At 40.9% G+C, this 15,112-nt stretch overlaps 1 protein-coding gene and 2 non-coding genes across 5 annotated transcripts in view; 2 read left to right on the top strand and 1 right to left on the bottom strand.

Annotated features, from left to right (window-relative positions):
* Positions 1-251: 251 nt before the first annotated feature.
* Positions 252-323, bottom strand: trnaw-cca (transfer RNA tryptophan (anticodon CCA)). The gene has a single exon. It is a non-coding gene; the product is annotated as a tRNA-Trp (tRNA).
* A 610-nt stretch (positions 324-933) lies between these two features.
* trnae-cuc (transfer RNA glutamic acid (anticodon CUC)) lies at positions 934-1,005 on the top strand. Its single transcript has one exon. It is a non-coding gene; the product is annotated as a tRNA-Glu (tRNA).
* Positions 1,006-2,607: 1,602 nt separating this feature from the next.
* Positions 2,608-15,112, top strand: part of st6gal1 (ST6 beta-galactosamide alpha-2,6-sialyltranferase 1) — a 21,429-nt gene continuing 8,924 nt past the window's right edge. Inside the window, exons 1-6 of one of the 3 annotated variants that reach the window (XM_023400831.2) lie at positions 2,608-2,822; positions 5,418-5,509; positions 8,019-8,105; positions 13,589-13,795; positions 13,952-14,320; positions 14,668-14,932. In XM_023400831.2, coding sequence (XP_023256599.1) covers positions 5,498-5,509; positions 8,019-8,105; positions 13,589-13,795; positions 13,952-14,320; positions 14,668-14,932 — 940 coding nt within the window. In that variant the 5' untranslated portion in view covers positions 2,608-2,822; positions 5,418-5,497. Of the gene's footprint in view, positions 2,823-5,417; positions 5,510-8,018; positions 8,106-9,862; positions 9,966-13,588; positions 13,796-13,951; positions 14,321-14,667; positions 14,933-15,112 lie in introns of those variants that run through there. The other 2 variants (XM_023400832.2, XM_087172488.1) reach the window with 2 other exon arrangements.

The following is a 15,112-nucleotide window of genomic DNA, read 5'->3' on the forward strand; positions in this document are numbered from 1 at the left end:
TTTTTTTTGGTATTTTTGACATTTTATAGTCTAATTGAGAAAATAATCACCAGATAAATCAAAATTGGTAACAATAATTAGTTGCAGCCTCAAAAGAAATAAATTATGAATTAGTTACAAATAATTATATAGGCATTTTGAAATAATTATATTTATATATTTCCAATTAATTGCCAACATTTACGTATTTATTATGATGTCTATATGCATTTAATAATAAAAAATGTTAGCAAAAAAACAACGAAAAGAATTGACCCCGACGTGATTTGAACACGCAACCTTCTGATCTGGAGTCAGACGCGCTACCGTTGCGCCACGAGGTCCTGTAAGTATCATTGTAAAGCATCTGTATATGAATATGAACCGTTTACGTTGGTTTACTATTATGTTTTATAGATATCTGCGGTAAAACAATTACTAGTGATCACAATATCACAAGAGTGAAAAGGGAAAAATCCACACAGGCTAATGCTAATAAATATCGCGGGCACAGAAGAAGTATGGAGACGCACGCGGCAACACTGTTGCCCGCAGCAACTGTGACAAGAGTTACCAATAGTTGTAGGTTATTGACGTTAACTAATCTGCTAACTAACTTCAGGACTGACTAACCGTGTTTCCGGTAGCTGTAGATTTTTAACGTTAGCTAGTCAGTTAATAAACTTTACTTCAGGACACAGTAACCGAGTGACTGGTAGTTGTAGGATATAAGCGTTAGCTAGTCAGCTAACTAACTTAATGACAAAGTAACTGAGTTTCCCGCTTCTGAGACGAATGGAGGAAGTCGACGTGGTGTGTTCCGTGTACCACATATCCGCTGAGGTAAGGCTAACCGATTTATTTGTATTTGTAGATACACGCTTCATAATCAGGCAACACTGATCGGGGTCGATGCCAATATATATTTCATTATATCGATCCAATCGCTAACTCTCCCTGGTGGTCTAGTGGTTAGGATTCGGCGCTCTCACCGCCGCGGCCCGGGTTCGATTCCCGGTCAGGGAACTAGTTTTTTCCCTGACCAATACACCCAAATTCCCCTCTTTTTTTTTTGCTTTGTTTTTGGCTCCATTCTGAGTAAAAACTCTAGGGACTTCCGTGTGAAAGTCCCGGGAGATTAACAGTTCCATAAATAGTCATGTCAGCTCTGTTGGCCAAGTATAGTATGTTTCTTGCAGTTCTAAAAAAAAAAAAACAAAAAACAACCCAGAACCGACAAAAATGTCCAGGGAGATATAAATGTACCCCCAGCAAAAACAAGGACTAAAAAGCTGAGTAGAGATAAAAATACAAACATATGATTATTATTTAGAAGCCAGTAGGTCAAAAAGAATGATTAAAAATTAAAAACATATGGCTATTATGTACACACAAGTAAGAAGCATACGTGTAGCTACAACAATGGACTGTGTGTATACAAGTCAAAGACTTCCTGAAGTTGAGAGCAAGGAAGCAAGTGGTGCAAGATATGGAAGAGTGCAAGGATTGCTGCAATAAATAATAAATGGGTATGTGTTATAAATTAATTTAAATACATACAGTAAGTAACAGAGCATTGCCGTTTGAAGAAAGGCTATACAATAAATTATTAAATACATTTATTTACATTATATTTACGTTTCTGTACATTTACATGTATTTATTTCTGTTTACCATACCCTTTATTTTATACAGTAGAACACAATACAGATTCAGTGCTCGATTTAATCATAAGCCTAATAAGGAAAACATGAAAAGGCCGTGTTTTACATACAGTACAGACAGTGCACATAACCACAGATACCGTGTCATTTTTTAATTAAAATATCAGTAATATTACAGTAGTTCTACTGCAGTCACAGTGATTATGACATTAAACAAAGTCATTAATCCAGGACAGGGTGGTGGTTAAAGTAGAGGTGCCCTCTGTTCTATGTTTGTCTTGTGCATCTTCGTCTTTCCTCCTTCTCTGCAGAGAGATTGCGTGTCTTGGATGCTGCAGAGAGATTGGTGAAGGTAAACAAATTTAAGCAGGATACAGTTCTGTTGATTATCCTGTTCCTTCAAAATAAAATATAACAGAGTGGATATTTTCTGCAGCGCAATGACAAGGACAGAATTTGTTTTTGGCTGAACCGCAACAGCTGGACCAGACCTATAATCGCCAGCGTCCATGACTGACTGAGTGAGTGATAAGAGTTGAGTGATCAAGTTACACCATTGATTAGTTCAATGTCACGAGACTGAGTCATGAAGTCACAGTCTTTGTCTTTTACTGATATGTTAGGTGATGTTGTCCGGTGACGTCGTGGTTATAAAAACAGGTGGTGACTGCGAGTTAACATGTAGTCTTGATGGGCTGCGTCACCGTTTCAGACTTGTCCCGTTGTCATGACAACAGAAACAGAAAAAAAGGTGTCATTGAGAACAGCTTTACTGTGAATTTGACTGTATTACAATACTGTATATGTGATACTAGGATCATACACTTGGGTTTGGCCTAGCTTGTACAAACAAGAAAACGCAATGAATCACTACACCTGAACCAATCACAGCTCTTATTTTGAAAGCGTCGCCGGAAACGCTTTTCCCTCATTGCCGCTAACTTTTTACGGTCTTCGCTGCAGCCGTTGAGAGGAGGACTCGCAGCTCCTGCCCGCACTTCTCCAAATGCCACCGGACACCGACAGCGGCCTCGGACTGGACGGACGGATACACAGCGGGACCGCGACGCACGGGACTCACCGGGAACATGGCGGCGGGAACAACGACTTGCATGCTACCGTAGCGACGATATAACCGAGGCTGGTGGGCTGGTAACGGAGGAGCATCACTTCACACAGGTCAGCGAATAACAGCGTAACACCGGAGATAAGCTAAAGATAGATAAAACAGATTAACATATCTATCTATTATCTATCTATCTATCTATCGATCTATCTATCTATTCATCTATCTATCATGTTGTAATGATCCTGTGGTGAGTTGATGGCCTTTCTATGACATATCCACTGTGTCTCATCTGTGCAGCCTACATATATATTACATTCATTAAATGCTGTGATTCACTAACTATTATATATAGTCTGCCATATATATACAATTATAAATACTGGCATAAAATACAGAATTGATTTAGTACCAATTCCTGATGAAGCACCAAGGCTTTATAAGCAGTAACTAAAGGCTTTATTAATGGTTAATGAATCATTTACTAATGTTTTATATATCAGTTATAAGCCATTAATAAGAACAACCTTTGGGTTGCCAGGAGACACTTTGTCTTTTTATTTCTTTAATTAATTAGTGCGATGTCCCCAGGAGACTGTTTGACTGCTGAGCTTCCTGTTGCGGGACATCCGGACCAAAATCCTTTTATGAACAGTTGGTAACATTTACATGTGGTGACTCATCATATAACTATTTATTAACTTATACATAAAGTTAGGGCTTCAACTATGGATTATGTTCATTTTGTGCAAAAAAAAAAAAAAAGTCAGAAAATAGTGAAAAATGTTTCCGAGTCCAGTTTGACGCCTTCACATGTTGTGTTTTCTCCAACCAGCAGCTTCAAACCCAAAGATTAACTTTTACTATCATAGAGGACTAAAAAAATCAGATGATCGTGACGGTTGAGAAACTGGAAACATTAAATATTTGGGTTTTTTTTTTTTATTTAAAGCTCCATATTTTCTTCTTCTTCTGTGTTTTATTTGAAGTGTTGATCCATCAGAAGATATAAAAACCATCTCAGTGTAGTTTTACATCTCCTCTCTCAGGCTTCTCTCTGGAGCTCTGGTAACAACAGGTTGGTGAGCCAATCAGAAGAGAGGAGGCTCTGAGTCTCTCTTCTGATTGGCTGACTGTTTTCTGAGTGATCCAATAAAAATACAGCAGATTTCAGATAAAACACTCCGAGAAACCAAATCCTGCAAGGTTTGGATGGTGGGTCCAGGTGGGCGGGGCTTGGTGACTGCTTTGTTGTGACATCACAAAGTCTCAGTAGTGCTAACGGCTACTGCTTTATAATCAAATAACACATGGACATCTACCTTTATACGAAATGGGACTTTTAAACAATTATTGAAATAGTTATCAGTAAATTTTCTGCCAATTGATGAATCATTTCAACTCCACTTTTACTTGGTAGGTTATTTATTATATATTTTATGCAAAAATCTTGTATTATGTAAAGTACCTGAAGCTGTCAGATAAATTTTGTAAAATAAAAATATAAAATTGAAAAGAAAATACTCAGTTCAAGTACAAGGACCTGAGAATTGTACTGAGATACTGTATCTCAGTACAAGTGAGTAATGTACTTATTGTTAGTGGTAGAACCAAAGTTTCTGTTTTTGATTTTTAGAAAAACTGATATTAGCTAAGTACAGTTTCTATGTGATGGACAAAATTCAGAGATGGTCCATTGCTTTAAATATCTCAGTGTCCTAATTAAATGTCATGGCTCATTTAAGATTTCCATTCAGCCTCCAGAGCTGTGTTTGTCCATGTAGAGAAATACTGTAGATCCACGTGTAGATTTTAAATCAGATCTTTTTGATGTGTTAGTCACAACAGTCGGAGGTTTGAAGAGTTGATTGATTGGAAAAGCTGCACCTGAAATTTCCGAGCTGAAAGTTAAAATGACAACCTGTGATTATCTGGCCTGTGGGGGAGCTGAGCAGATCACAACTCTGTATTGCAAGAATGACTCATTGTACAACAAATCTGCAAAATTACACAGTTTCTTTTCAACGTTGAAAACAAGAAGGAAAATAGAAGGAAACACAGGCTTTTGTTAAAGTGCCATCAGATTAATGTAAAGAGCTGCGTGTCTGAAACAGGCTGAAAAGAAAACAAGGAAATCTAATGATTATTTTCATCACGAAAAAAAAAAAAAATGCATCTGATTCTGACATTTAAGAAGCTGTTTTGTCATTTTTGCTTGGAAATGCAAAAATGATAATCGATTACAAAAACAACTGCTGATTAATTCTCAGTTGGTTTGCTGCTGGTAGATGAGAAGCATCAGAGGGAACAGACGATGGACAGTGACTGCAGCTCTGTTGTTTGCAATATAAAAACATTGGTCACATCAGATGCTGATAAACTAGAATGATTTTTAAATTATATACATTTCTCAGATATAACAGATATACCCTGAACACTCATGTTCACCTCCGGTTCTGTTCTGCAGCTCCTCTTTTTAAATGCAAGAACATTTTTAAGTCGTACGACATCTGGTAATCAGCTTTTATTCTTAAGTTGGTGAGGAGGAGTTCAAGGGAAGGATTTACAAAATATCACTTTTGGCAGTTTGATAAATGAGCTCATGAGTTTTAATCTGTGTGTGTGTGTGTGTGTGTGTGTGAGTGCGCACGCGGTCATCATCCCATGCAGAAATCTGACAGTGTGTATATATATATCTCCGTCCACAGAGGCGATGAGGGGAAACCTGAAGGCAGCAGCCCGTTTCTAAGCAACAACAACAGCAACACAGCGTGCGGTACCACACACCATGGGCTACAAGGTAACGTCATCACCCAACACCGGCAGCAAACTACACGGCAAACATCAGAGTCCGGGTGTAAAGTAAAAATCCACTCAGGTGGTTTCTCTCCTCAGAAGTGTGTGTGTTTCTGTGAGCGACGAATCTCCTGATGATTCACAGCCTCGACAGAAGTAACAGCTAATGACGGAGCATGATTCATTCACCGCACTGTGACTTATGCAGGTTTATCTACACTCTGATGCTTCAAAACATCTGGGAGACTTTTTGTTCATGACGTAAGGATTATTCACATTATCAGTAACAGCTCATTGCACAAATCTTAAACGTAGGTACAGAAGAAGAAAACGAGACTATGGAGAACAAGAGAGAAAACAGCTTGACATTGTAGAGGAAAGGGAAATAAATTATAGTCTTAAGACGAGGTTCTTTGTGCACAACAAGAGTGAAAAGGGAAATACAGCCACTTTTAAAGTCATATTACTGACCACAGACCTTATCCAGTTTCAGATAGTGTCAGTCATTAACGAACGTTACTGTGATCAGTTTATAGTCGTGCCTTTCGTACAGCTGGGATTTATCTACACAGTCTGCAGCTCCTGAAAAGAAAACAATAAATATTCAATTCAGTTCCTTCAAAACAGGCCTTAATATTTTAGATCAAAAATCAAAAATAACAAATGAATTAACTAAACTTTTAACGGGTTAATCCAGTCCAGGCCCTCAGCCCTCTGTTTGGACAGTGACAGTATAAACAGTCACTTCATCCACAGGCTGTTACAGGTGTGTAGCTCCCCATAAGAGATTAGTTGTATCACTAGCTATTTTATATACTGGAAACAGCTGGGAAGTACCAACACTAACTGTGATATTTACAATAAATTCATAAACTTCATAAATAATTGAGGCTTTGTTGTTGGTTTTCTGTCTTTGATCAGAACAAGAAAAAAGATTAAAAATGTCTTTAAAAGTCTTTAACCTGGAGAAAATGGCAGAAACCCTGTTTTGTCTTTGGAACCAGGACAAGTCAAGAAATGGGAGAAACAAACGAACCTTTGTCACGTGCACAGTTATGGAAGGTTTGTACAGTTAAACGATAACATAATGAAAACATGATACTATAACACATGTATGTGGATAAAACAGGACTAATCTAATGAGTAATTATGATTTTAATTCAACTGAATAATCTCTGCGTGCTGTAATATAATATGTGGCTTTTCACTCTTTAATCACACAATAAGAAAAAGGTTGTTAACACAATTTTTCTAACTTCATGTTTGTCTCCCAGCACTGTACCCAGATCAGATCAGTCAATGAAACTCGGTTCACATATTCATGCAGCAGCAGGTCAAAATCTGAAGCGATCCAGTGAAATATTTCTGAACAGAGATTTAACTTGATTTTGATTCATGGGTAATTTCCCCCTGTGTTTATGTTTTTCTATTTCTGTGCTTGCTCCGTCTTTTCGTACCTACTGTGCTTGACCTATTTCTTCTTCTGCTGATAAGTGTTATCTTGTGATCTTACATCTACCACACACACATGCTAGATTGTTGTGTATGTGTCAGACCACAGAGCATGATTCTGGGTTTATTATTCTTCTGCGACGGCGGCAGTCAGAGCAGCAGCCATATTGTTTTCAGGTTTGTCCGTCCGTCTGTCTCGTTCTCGTGGACATGATATCTCAGCAACACGTCACCTCACAAACACTCACCAGGACTAAAGGATGAACTGATTCGATTTTGATTGGCAAAGGTCAAAGGTCAAGGTCACGGTAACCTCAAAAAACACGTTTTAGCCAAAATTCAAGACTTAACAGCAATTATGACAAAATTTCACACACATGGTTCATATTTTCTCTGACTCTGGATAAACAGAGAAGTAACCTGAAACTGGTCTGAGTGGAGGAACTATTTCTATTTTTCCTGTTTTTGTTCAGTCATGATCTATAAATTTGTGCCGTAAAGAGAGAAGAAGACATTCAGCTGGGTGTGTGCTCTGACGGGCCGAGGCAGAAATGTCTCGCTGCTCCCGACAGCAGCCGACCAATCAACCTCTCTGTGGTTTGATTCAGAGCTTTGCTGCTGCTGACACATACATAACCATCTAACTCCCTCTCACGCTGCACGGCCAGATTAACACACACACACACACACACACACACACACACACACACACACACACACACACACACACACACACGAATGCACGGGCAGCCAGAGGTGTGTGTGTGAGAGAGAGTGTTATGCATGGACTTATGGGGCCATAAACTACTCAAGATTAAAAGGTAGGAGTGTGTGTCTCTGCAGTGTGTGTGTGTGTGTGTGTGTGTGTGTGTGTGTGTGTGTGTGTGTGTGTGTGTGTGTGTGTGTGTGAAGGCAGGGGATTTAGGGTGACATCTTTAAGCAGATATCAGGCGACAACACCATCTGTCTGAAGCTCTGCAGCCTGCGGCACCGCAGTGATGCAAGCGTTACAGTCATCCATTCATTCATTCATTCATTCACCCATTCATTTATTCATTCAGAGGAGAAGGAGGAGGAGCTGCCGGGCGCCACATCCTCCAGCGGTCTCGTCAGAGGTCCACAGCTGTAAATTCAGCCACATTTTGCAGGTGATTCACCTCTAATGTGCTGATTCTGATTCAAACCTGCAGACCTCAAGTATTTTGCTCACATTTAGCTGCTGGAGATGAAGAGAGGCTGTCTGCAGCTTCCTGCCACCACAGATCCATACTGATGATCAGCTTTTTACACCTTTTATAAGAAATACTTTAGGACACAATAAAAATATTAACGGATATTAAAGGGGTATTAAACATTATTGTTACATGAGGAAAAGAAAAGCAGAATAGAATAAAATAAAATAATTGCTCATTAATTTTCTGTTGTAGCAAAATACAAATTCAATTTCAACAGTTTCAGATTGATTCTGACATACCTAAGGATGGGTACCGGAACTTGTTATTAAACAGGCCCTGGGGCTAAATTTATCATTTATTATTTATTTATATTTATTTTATCTGTTCTTTTCTCGGTACTGGAGAAATGAAGAAAATAGATTTCCTGTTTGTTATTGAGACATAAAAGTTCTCTCACGCATTTTATCTCAGCAGCTCTGTTTCTGATTAAGACATTTATCTACAATGGAGAGAGAGAGAGACCTCACTCTCTGAAATGGAGCATCATCTGAACTGTTCAGAAATTCAGTTTCAGGTTCAGATCACTCAGAGAAAGATTTCCATCATTACAAAATCAGTCTGTAACAGTGATCTGTTCGAATCTTATAATAATTTAATACATATGAGAAAAAGAAACAATGGTATTTCTGTTCTTAATTTGTTTTTGTTTTTTTCTCTTACAAAATAACAAAAAGTATCAATAAAAGTCCTGTTAAAGGATCAATAAGAGTACTGTGAAAGCACTGGATCGATAACAGCATCGTTAAAGTACCCGATCGATAACAGCACTGTTAAAATACCGGATCGATAACTTGTATCTGTAAATATCTATTCGCTAATATCTCATCGATACCCATCCTTAGATATACCTGACTTCTTGGTCACTTAACTGTGATACAATAATAAATCCCATAAAGAAGCTCTCTAGGTTCTGGATTGGCTCCAGGTGGTCCAGCTGGGACCCGCCCCTCCAGGTAGAGTAAGTTAGCCCCCAGGTTTATCAGTTTCCCGGTCGACCCTGCGGCCGTCCGCCTGCACCTTTCCCAGACTATGAGGATCCGTTCCACCTTTCATGTTTCCAAGGTCAAGCCTGTCAGAGAAGTTAGAGTCAGAGTGAAATACAATATATAATATTTATTACGTTTGATAAACGCCAACGGGCAACGGTGTTTATAAACTGCAGCTCAACACGGATCAATGTGTAAATGCACCAAATGAAACTGGAGCTTCCCAGCAACAGCCTCTGTGGAGACCAGTACACACTGTATTAACATCACATAACACCATTTTAAAAGAAGTCAATGATCATGTAGTCCCTCAGTCAAGGTTGAGTTACAACTCTGGACTACCACAGGATGCATTGACATTGACTATTGATTTAATATTGAATTTAAAATGTTGAGCTGGGCGTCCTGGGACGTTTGGAAACACACCCCTGGTCAGATGATAACCACCATGTTACCACAGTGTAAATAGTGGGCGAGCCTGTTTGAACGGGGCTGATGCAGCTGATGACATGAATCATAAAGCTGCAGCCACAGAATCCATGATGGCATTGGTATACAGTCTTATCAGTGTCCATCCCTTCCTGCATTCCCCCCAGTTTTCTGTGCCAAGTCCTCTGTGGCTGGCAGATAATTAAATTGATGCTGGTTTGACTTGTAAGCCACCACAAGTCTTTCAAACAATCCAGTCGTTCCCTGATCTAGTTGAGTATTCCTCGGGTACGACTGACTGACATCTATCCCAGGGTGACACAGGCCTGGTGACAGACATCCACCAAACGGTTCAAAGGTCAGAGATTGAATTAAATGTGTGATTTTGTTCATTAAAGAGGGAGTGGAAGGATGGGAGGAAACTGCTCCTTCCTCCAATTGAACTGAAGTGGAAACAGCTGTTTCCTCCAGCAGTCTTTATTTTCTGAGATGAATCGCTGAAATCTTTTCCGTCTATTCTGTCGCTTTGTTTTATTTCAGCTTCCAGTACAAATGGTGCATTGACAGACTGAACTGGTCTCAGAGGATCCAGTTCGATAATCTCAACAAAATAAGCCACTGAACTTTTTTTTCTCATGTCACATTCCTGAAAACAGAAGCCACTGAAAACTGTGGCACGTCCGTTCACGGATGAATCCTCTTGACTTCGGTGATTCGATATCTCAGGAACTCCTCAAGCGAACAACTTAAAATTTGTAAACACGTTGTTGACCTCTTGAATGTGATATCTCAAGACGGCCCTGATGGAAGTTCTTCAGATTTGGCCGAAACAGTCACTTGGACTCGAGGATGAACTGGTTAGAATTTGGTGGTCAAAGGTCAAAGGTCAAAGGTCAAGGTCATAGAACAGAAAGGGATGTTGTAACTATATTTACTGCTACTTGACTGGTAGGTATGTTTGGTAGTTAATGTTTTATAGCACCTGTTTGAAGTACCTGCCTGAGGGGAGGAGCTTAGACAGATGGTGTGTTATGTCTTCTATGTTTAAAAAAGAGAAATCCAGTATCTGGATCAGCTTTAGTTGCCACTGTGGCTCTTGATGGAAAGATAGTTTAAATCAAACTGCTGTTGTTGGTCATGTAGCTCAGTGTGCAGCTGGCTGCTGTATATTCTGCCCCTGGCTCTGCACAGCTGCTGACTGTAATGGAATAACACAGCAGGAACATATTGATTGTATAAGTTCTCTGCACTCGAACGCAGCAAAATGGGCAGTCGTGTATGTTTGTGTTCTATAGGGTCGGATATGGATCAGATTGATTCCTGTTGTCTACTCCATGTTGTGTCACAGCAGCAAGAGCTCCATAAACTCAGCACAGGATCTATGGTTGGTTAATGTTCAGGTTTAATCAGCTTATCTTGTCTTGCTACTTCCTCCGACTCCTCCCGGGGGATCCCAATGTGTTGCCAGGCCAGATGTGGCACAAACAGGCAGCCAGCAGAGCTCAGAAAGATGGAAGTGCACGACTCCACGTTTGAGAAAGAAATGTCAAGAAAGTTGTGGTGAAAGCAGGAATCACATCAACCCGATTTATGGACATTCATTCACAAAGGACAGGGAGTAATCACGCTGAATCTAAATATGCGTGTCTCGTGCACCTGAGTTTATATTTGTCGGAGGTATGACTCAAAGAAGTCGTAAATTTTTGACTCAACACCCAAACTACCACTGTGTTTTTAGATCAGCTCGTTGCACCTGTGCCTCTCACCTGCTGCAGCATCAACAGGACAGAACTTAAACCCTCAGAACAACCTTTATGTATTTAGCTCCATAACCGTTAAGGCTCTAAGATAAATAAATCATTATTAATATTCTTTTATTTCTTGTTTTTTCACTGTGAAAAATTCATGTTACTGCACCTTTCATTTCTTCTTCTCCTTCACAGTATTGTCCGTGCTCATTGTTATTCCCCCAGATGTGCTGAAGCCAGACTTTTCACCGGCCTCTGTTACTTACACTAAACGTGACTCACAGTTGGATCAAATGCAAAAGCATCGTGGGATAAATGCCAGCAACTGATGCCTCTTTGGCTTCTGCTTCTATAATGCACTTCCCCCCATGTCCCTCTCAATGTACTCTCTGTCTCTCTCTCTTTTTATCATTGTCTTTAGGCCTCTCGTCCCGCCTTCCCTCCTCTTTTTCTATCTGGCTTGTCCTCTGATGAATCGAGCCCCCCCCCCCCCACACACACACTCTTTCTCCCTGATTTCACCCATCACCCGGGGCAGTGATGGCATGTTCCTGCGCCCTTACTCTTCTTTCTTGTTTCTCTCAGTCTCTCACAGTATCAGAAACAGCGATTCAGTGATTCAAATTCAAATTACATTATTGAATCTTTATCTCACAACAGACAAAACGACACATTCACACACAGGTAGATAAAATACATTAGAAAAATACAAAAACATTAAACATGTGTGAAGCGCTTGAGCGTCAGGGTTTAAGTGTGGAACAGCCTCCGGATCTGGGCCGTTCCTGGGCCGAGATGTCCTGCACTTCAGACTTCACATTGTCTTGATGTTTCATATTTTAATAAACAGACATCAGACGCACATCAAACAACCCAAACAAACTGTGTCGCCATACGCTTTTCTTGTATGTGTGTGTGTGTGTGTGTGTGTGTGTGTGTGTGTGTGTGTTTGTATTTGTTTCATCTTGTGTTTGAAGGAAGTACTGTCTTGAAAGGGCCGGTTCAAATCACAAACAAAATAATTGTTATTATTAAACATGAGGATATGGAGAAACATTCATAAACAGTCTGTTCTAAAATACACCAGGAGTGTATTTATGCTAACCAGCTAGCTCCAGTCTGCCTGAAGACGTAGCTGCTCAGAGGACGTATTATAACCTCTTGTATTATTAAGACAACAGTATCTGAAACACCATCTGCTCCTGGCAAGAAACCTTGATCGGCAGTTGGTAAAATAGCCCCTTTAATTATTGATTTTCATGAAACAGTGACAAGACTGGGAGGAAATGAACATATTAGATCAGATCAATCACGTATTGACGTGTTAATACTTATACAGAAAAACTCTGGTTGAGTTCTGGTGGATCTGTTACCAAGTTATTCATGTAATCAATATTAATTAGCAGTCAACAGCTGCTATGACCATCTAAACGTTTTGTACACTGATCTTTGTTAAGAAAACAGGATGACAGATTCCGCACTTTATCGAATCTCACAACAGAGTCGATTGTCGGTGCAACTAAATCGCTGCAGTGCGGAGCCGGCTGTCAGTGAGGAGGGCGGCGCTGTAACACGAGCAGGCTGATCTGAGTGCAGTAAAGAAAGGATCACTTTTTACTTCAGCTGATAACTCGTCCATCGGCCCCAATACCAACATCAGCTCTTTTGTTTAGACCTCGGTTATTTCAGGTCATGTTCTGATTAGGAGTTCATCCAAATGTCAGTGATCTGAAGAGCTTCGGTGCTTACTCTTGTTTTTCCTCTGTCGTCCATTACACTCAGACCCATCTTGTATGGGGGTGGGGTCGGGTCCTGTCGACCCACTTCCTCAGGCAGAAAACAGTTCACAATAACTATAAGAGCTGCCAACAAGTCATTTCTAATACTGCAGCAGTTAAAATCTAATTTGCACACACACTAATTAAAAGCAGAATTGTTATATTAGGATAAAGACACATTCAAATACTTAAGGAGGTACATTAAAGAGCTGCTGTCTAATACGAACAGCAGGAAAACGTTCTTTTTATTCAAAAATATGAACTTTCAAACTTTCAAAATGACAAAATATATACAGTATGTTTAATCTATAATGATCATATTTTAGGATTGCACTCAAAATACTTGAAACTCAGGATTTATTGAGTGTTTGGTTCATTTTATCAGTTGAATTTACTTCAGAGACTCTGATGAACTTATCTGGACAGCGGCCTGAGGATGTGTGTTTCCTCTGCAGATCCCCGGGGCGGCGATGGACAGAGTTAGCCTGCTGTGGCGTCTGAGGCGTCGGGCTCGCCGCGGAGCGGTCTGCATGGCCTTCTTCTGCATCTGCATGGCTCTGCTCTACGCCCTGTGTGCCGAAAACAGCGTGCCCGTCACCGACGCAATCTTTGGGGTGCGGGCGCGAACCCGGGCTCAGCCTCGTGCACACTCTGTCATTAAGGTCTGTCACCTGTCACGTTGGCTGGGTTAACCGCCGGGTCACCTGCTAAATATCACAACAGTTATGAGGGATTCCCCAAAATGCTTTTACCTCTCGTCCTAAAAGTGAAACCAAAAATGTGTGAGCACTTGTCACTGTAATCCATCCCTTCCACAGGTGCTGCGAGGAGGAGCCAAGCCCATGTACATCGACCCTCAGAAGCTCCCAGGTGTCATCCCAGGTGATCCTCACCGTCCAATCCCTGTCCTCTCCTCTCCGAACCACACCCACGAAGGCGGGGACCTGCCATCGAAGCGGAAGTCGAGAGAGCGGGAGCCCTCCGGGTTTCTCGCTCATCTGCTGCCACGCCCCTTCACGCGTGCACTGGAGACCCTGTTCGGAGGCCGGCGGAGGGGGGAGCTGAGCGGCAAAGGCGGGGACGCGGAGTTCTTCGGACCCAACGGTCCTCTGGGAGAGGTGTGGGACGATGAGATGTCCAGTAGCATGCTGGGAAGCAGACTGAGGAGGGTTGTGCAGAACTATCAGGTGAGAGTAAATGTATTGTCTTCAGATTTCTGATATTGCACCAAAGTACCAATAACATGGATATTAACGCAAGTAAGTAGTGGGAGTCTATATTACCCACAATGCAACTCGACCAGGGACGGATTGGTGTCAGGTTTGTTATGTTTGTCAGTAGCAGCTAACGTAGCCGGGAGCCTCTATGTCTTTCTAACTGTCTTCAGTTTTCAGATCAAACCAACGCTGCCTGAAATCTGTGACGTTTCCTTTTACTGTCGGGATTTTAATATTTGAGTAAATTCAAACATTATTTTTAATCAATTGTTTTGTTTTTTGTCCATAATCCACGTCTGTATCTGATTTCCTTCCAGGCGATGAATAAATATGGAGTTGAGGTTTCCGGCCCCGGTGGTGTGTCCAGCAGACCGAAGCTGAGCGGCCCTGAGCTTCTCTGCCAACTGAAGGACAAGGTAGAGGTCACGACTTTGACCCCTGACCTCCAGCCCTTCTCGTCATTGCCCTGGGCCACACAACTGCCGCCAAAGTCGCTGACCGCTGACCTCGGGCCGTACAAGAGCTGCGCCGTGGTGTCATCGGCGGGGTCGCTCCGCTACTCCGGACTTGGCAAAGAGATAGGTGAGATATTTTTAAACGGACGTTTAAACACAATAAAACACAATGAAAGAAATGAATCTGCTGCACCGAGCTTTCAGAAACCTGTTTTAAATGTCAGACAGAGACGGCTGCTGCTCACCAATGTCACCATAAATTTGTAATTTCCCCCCCAAAAAAAAAAAATATATAAATATATATATA

Source organism: Seriola lalandi, unplaced genomic scaffold, assembly GCF_002814215.2.
Source record: "Seriola lalandi dorsalis isolate HSWRI2012SDOR001 ecotype SW California unplaced genomic scaffold, Sedor1 jcf7180002053014, whole genome shotgun sequence".
In the NCBI taxonomy this organism is placed as follows: domain Eukaryota; kingdom Metazoa; phylum Chordata; class Actinopteri; order Carangiformes; family Carangidae; genus Seriola; species Seriola lalandi.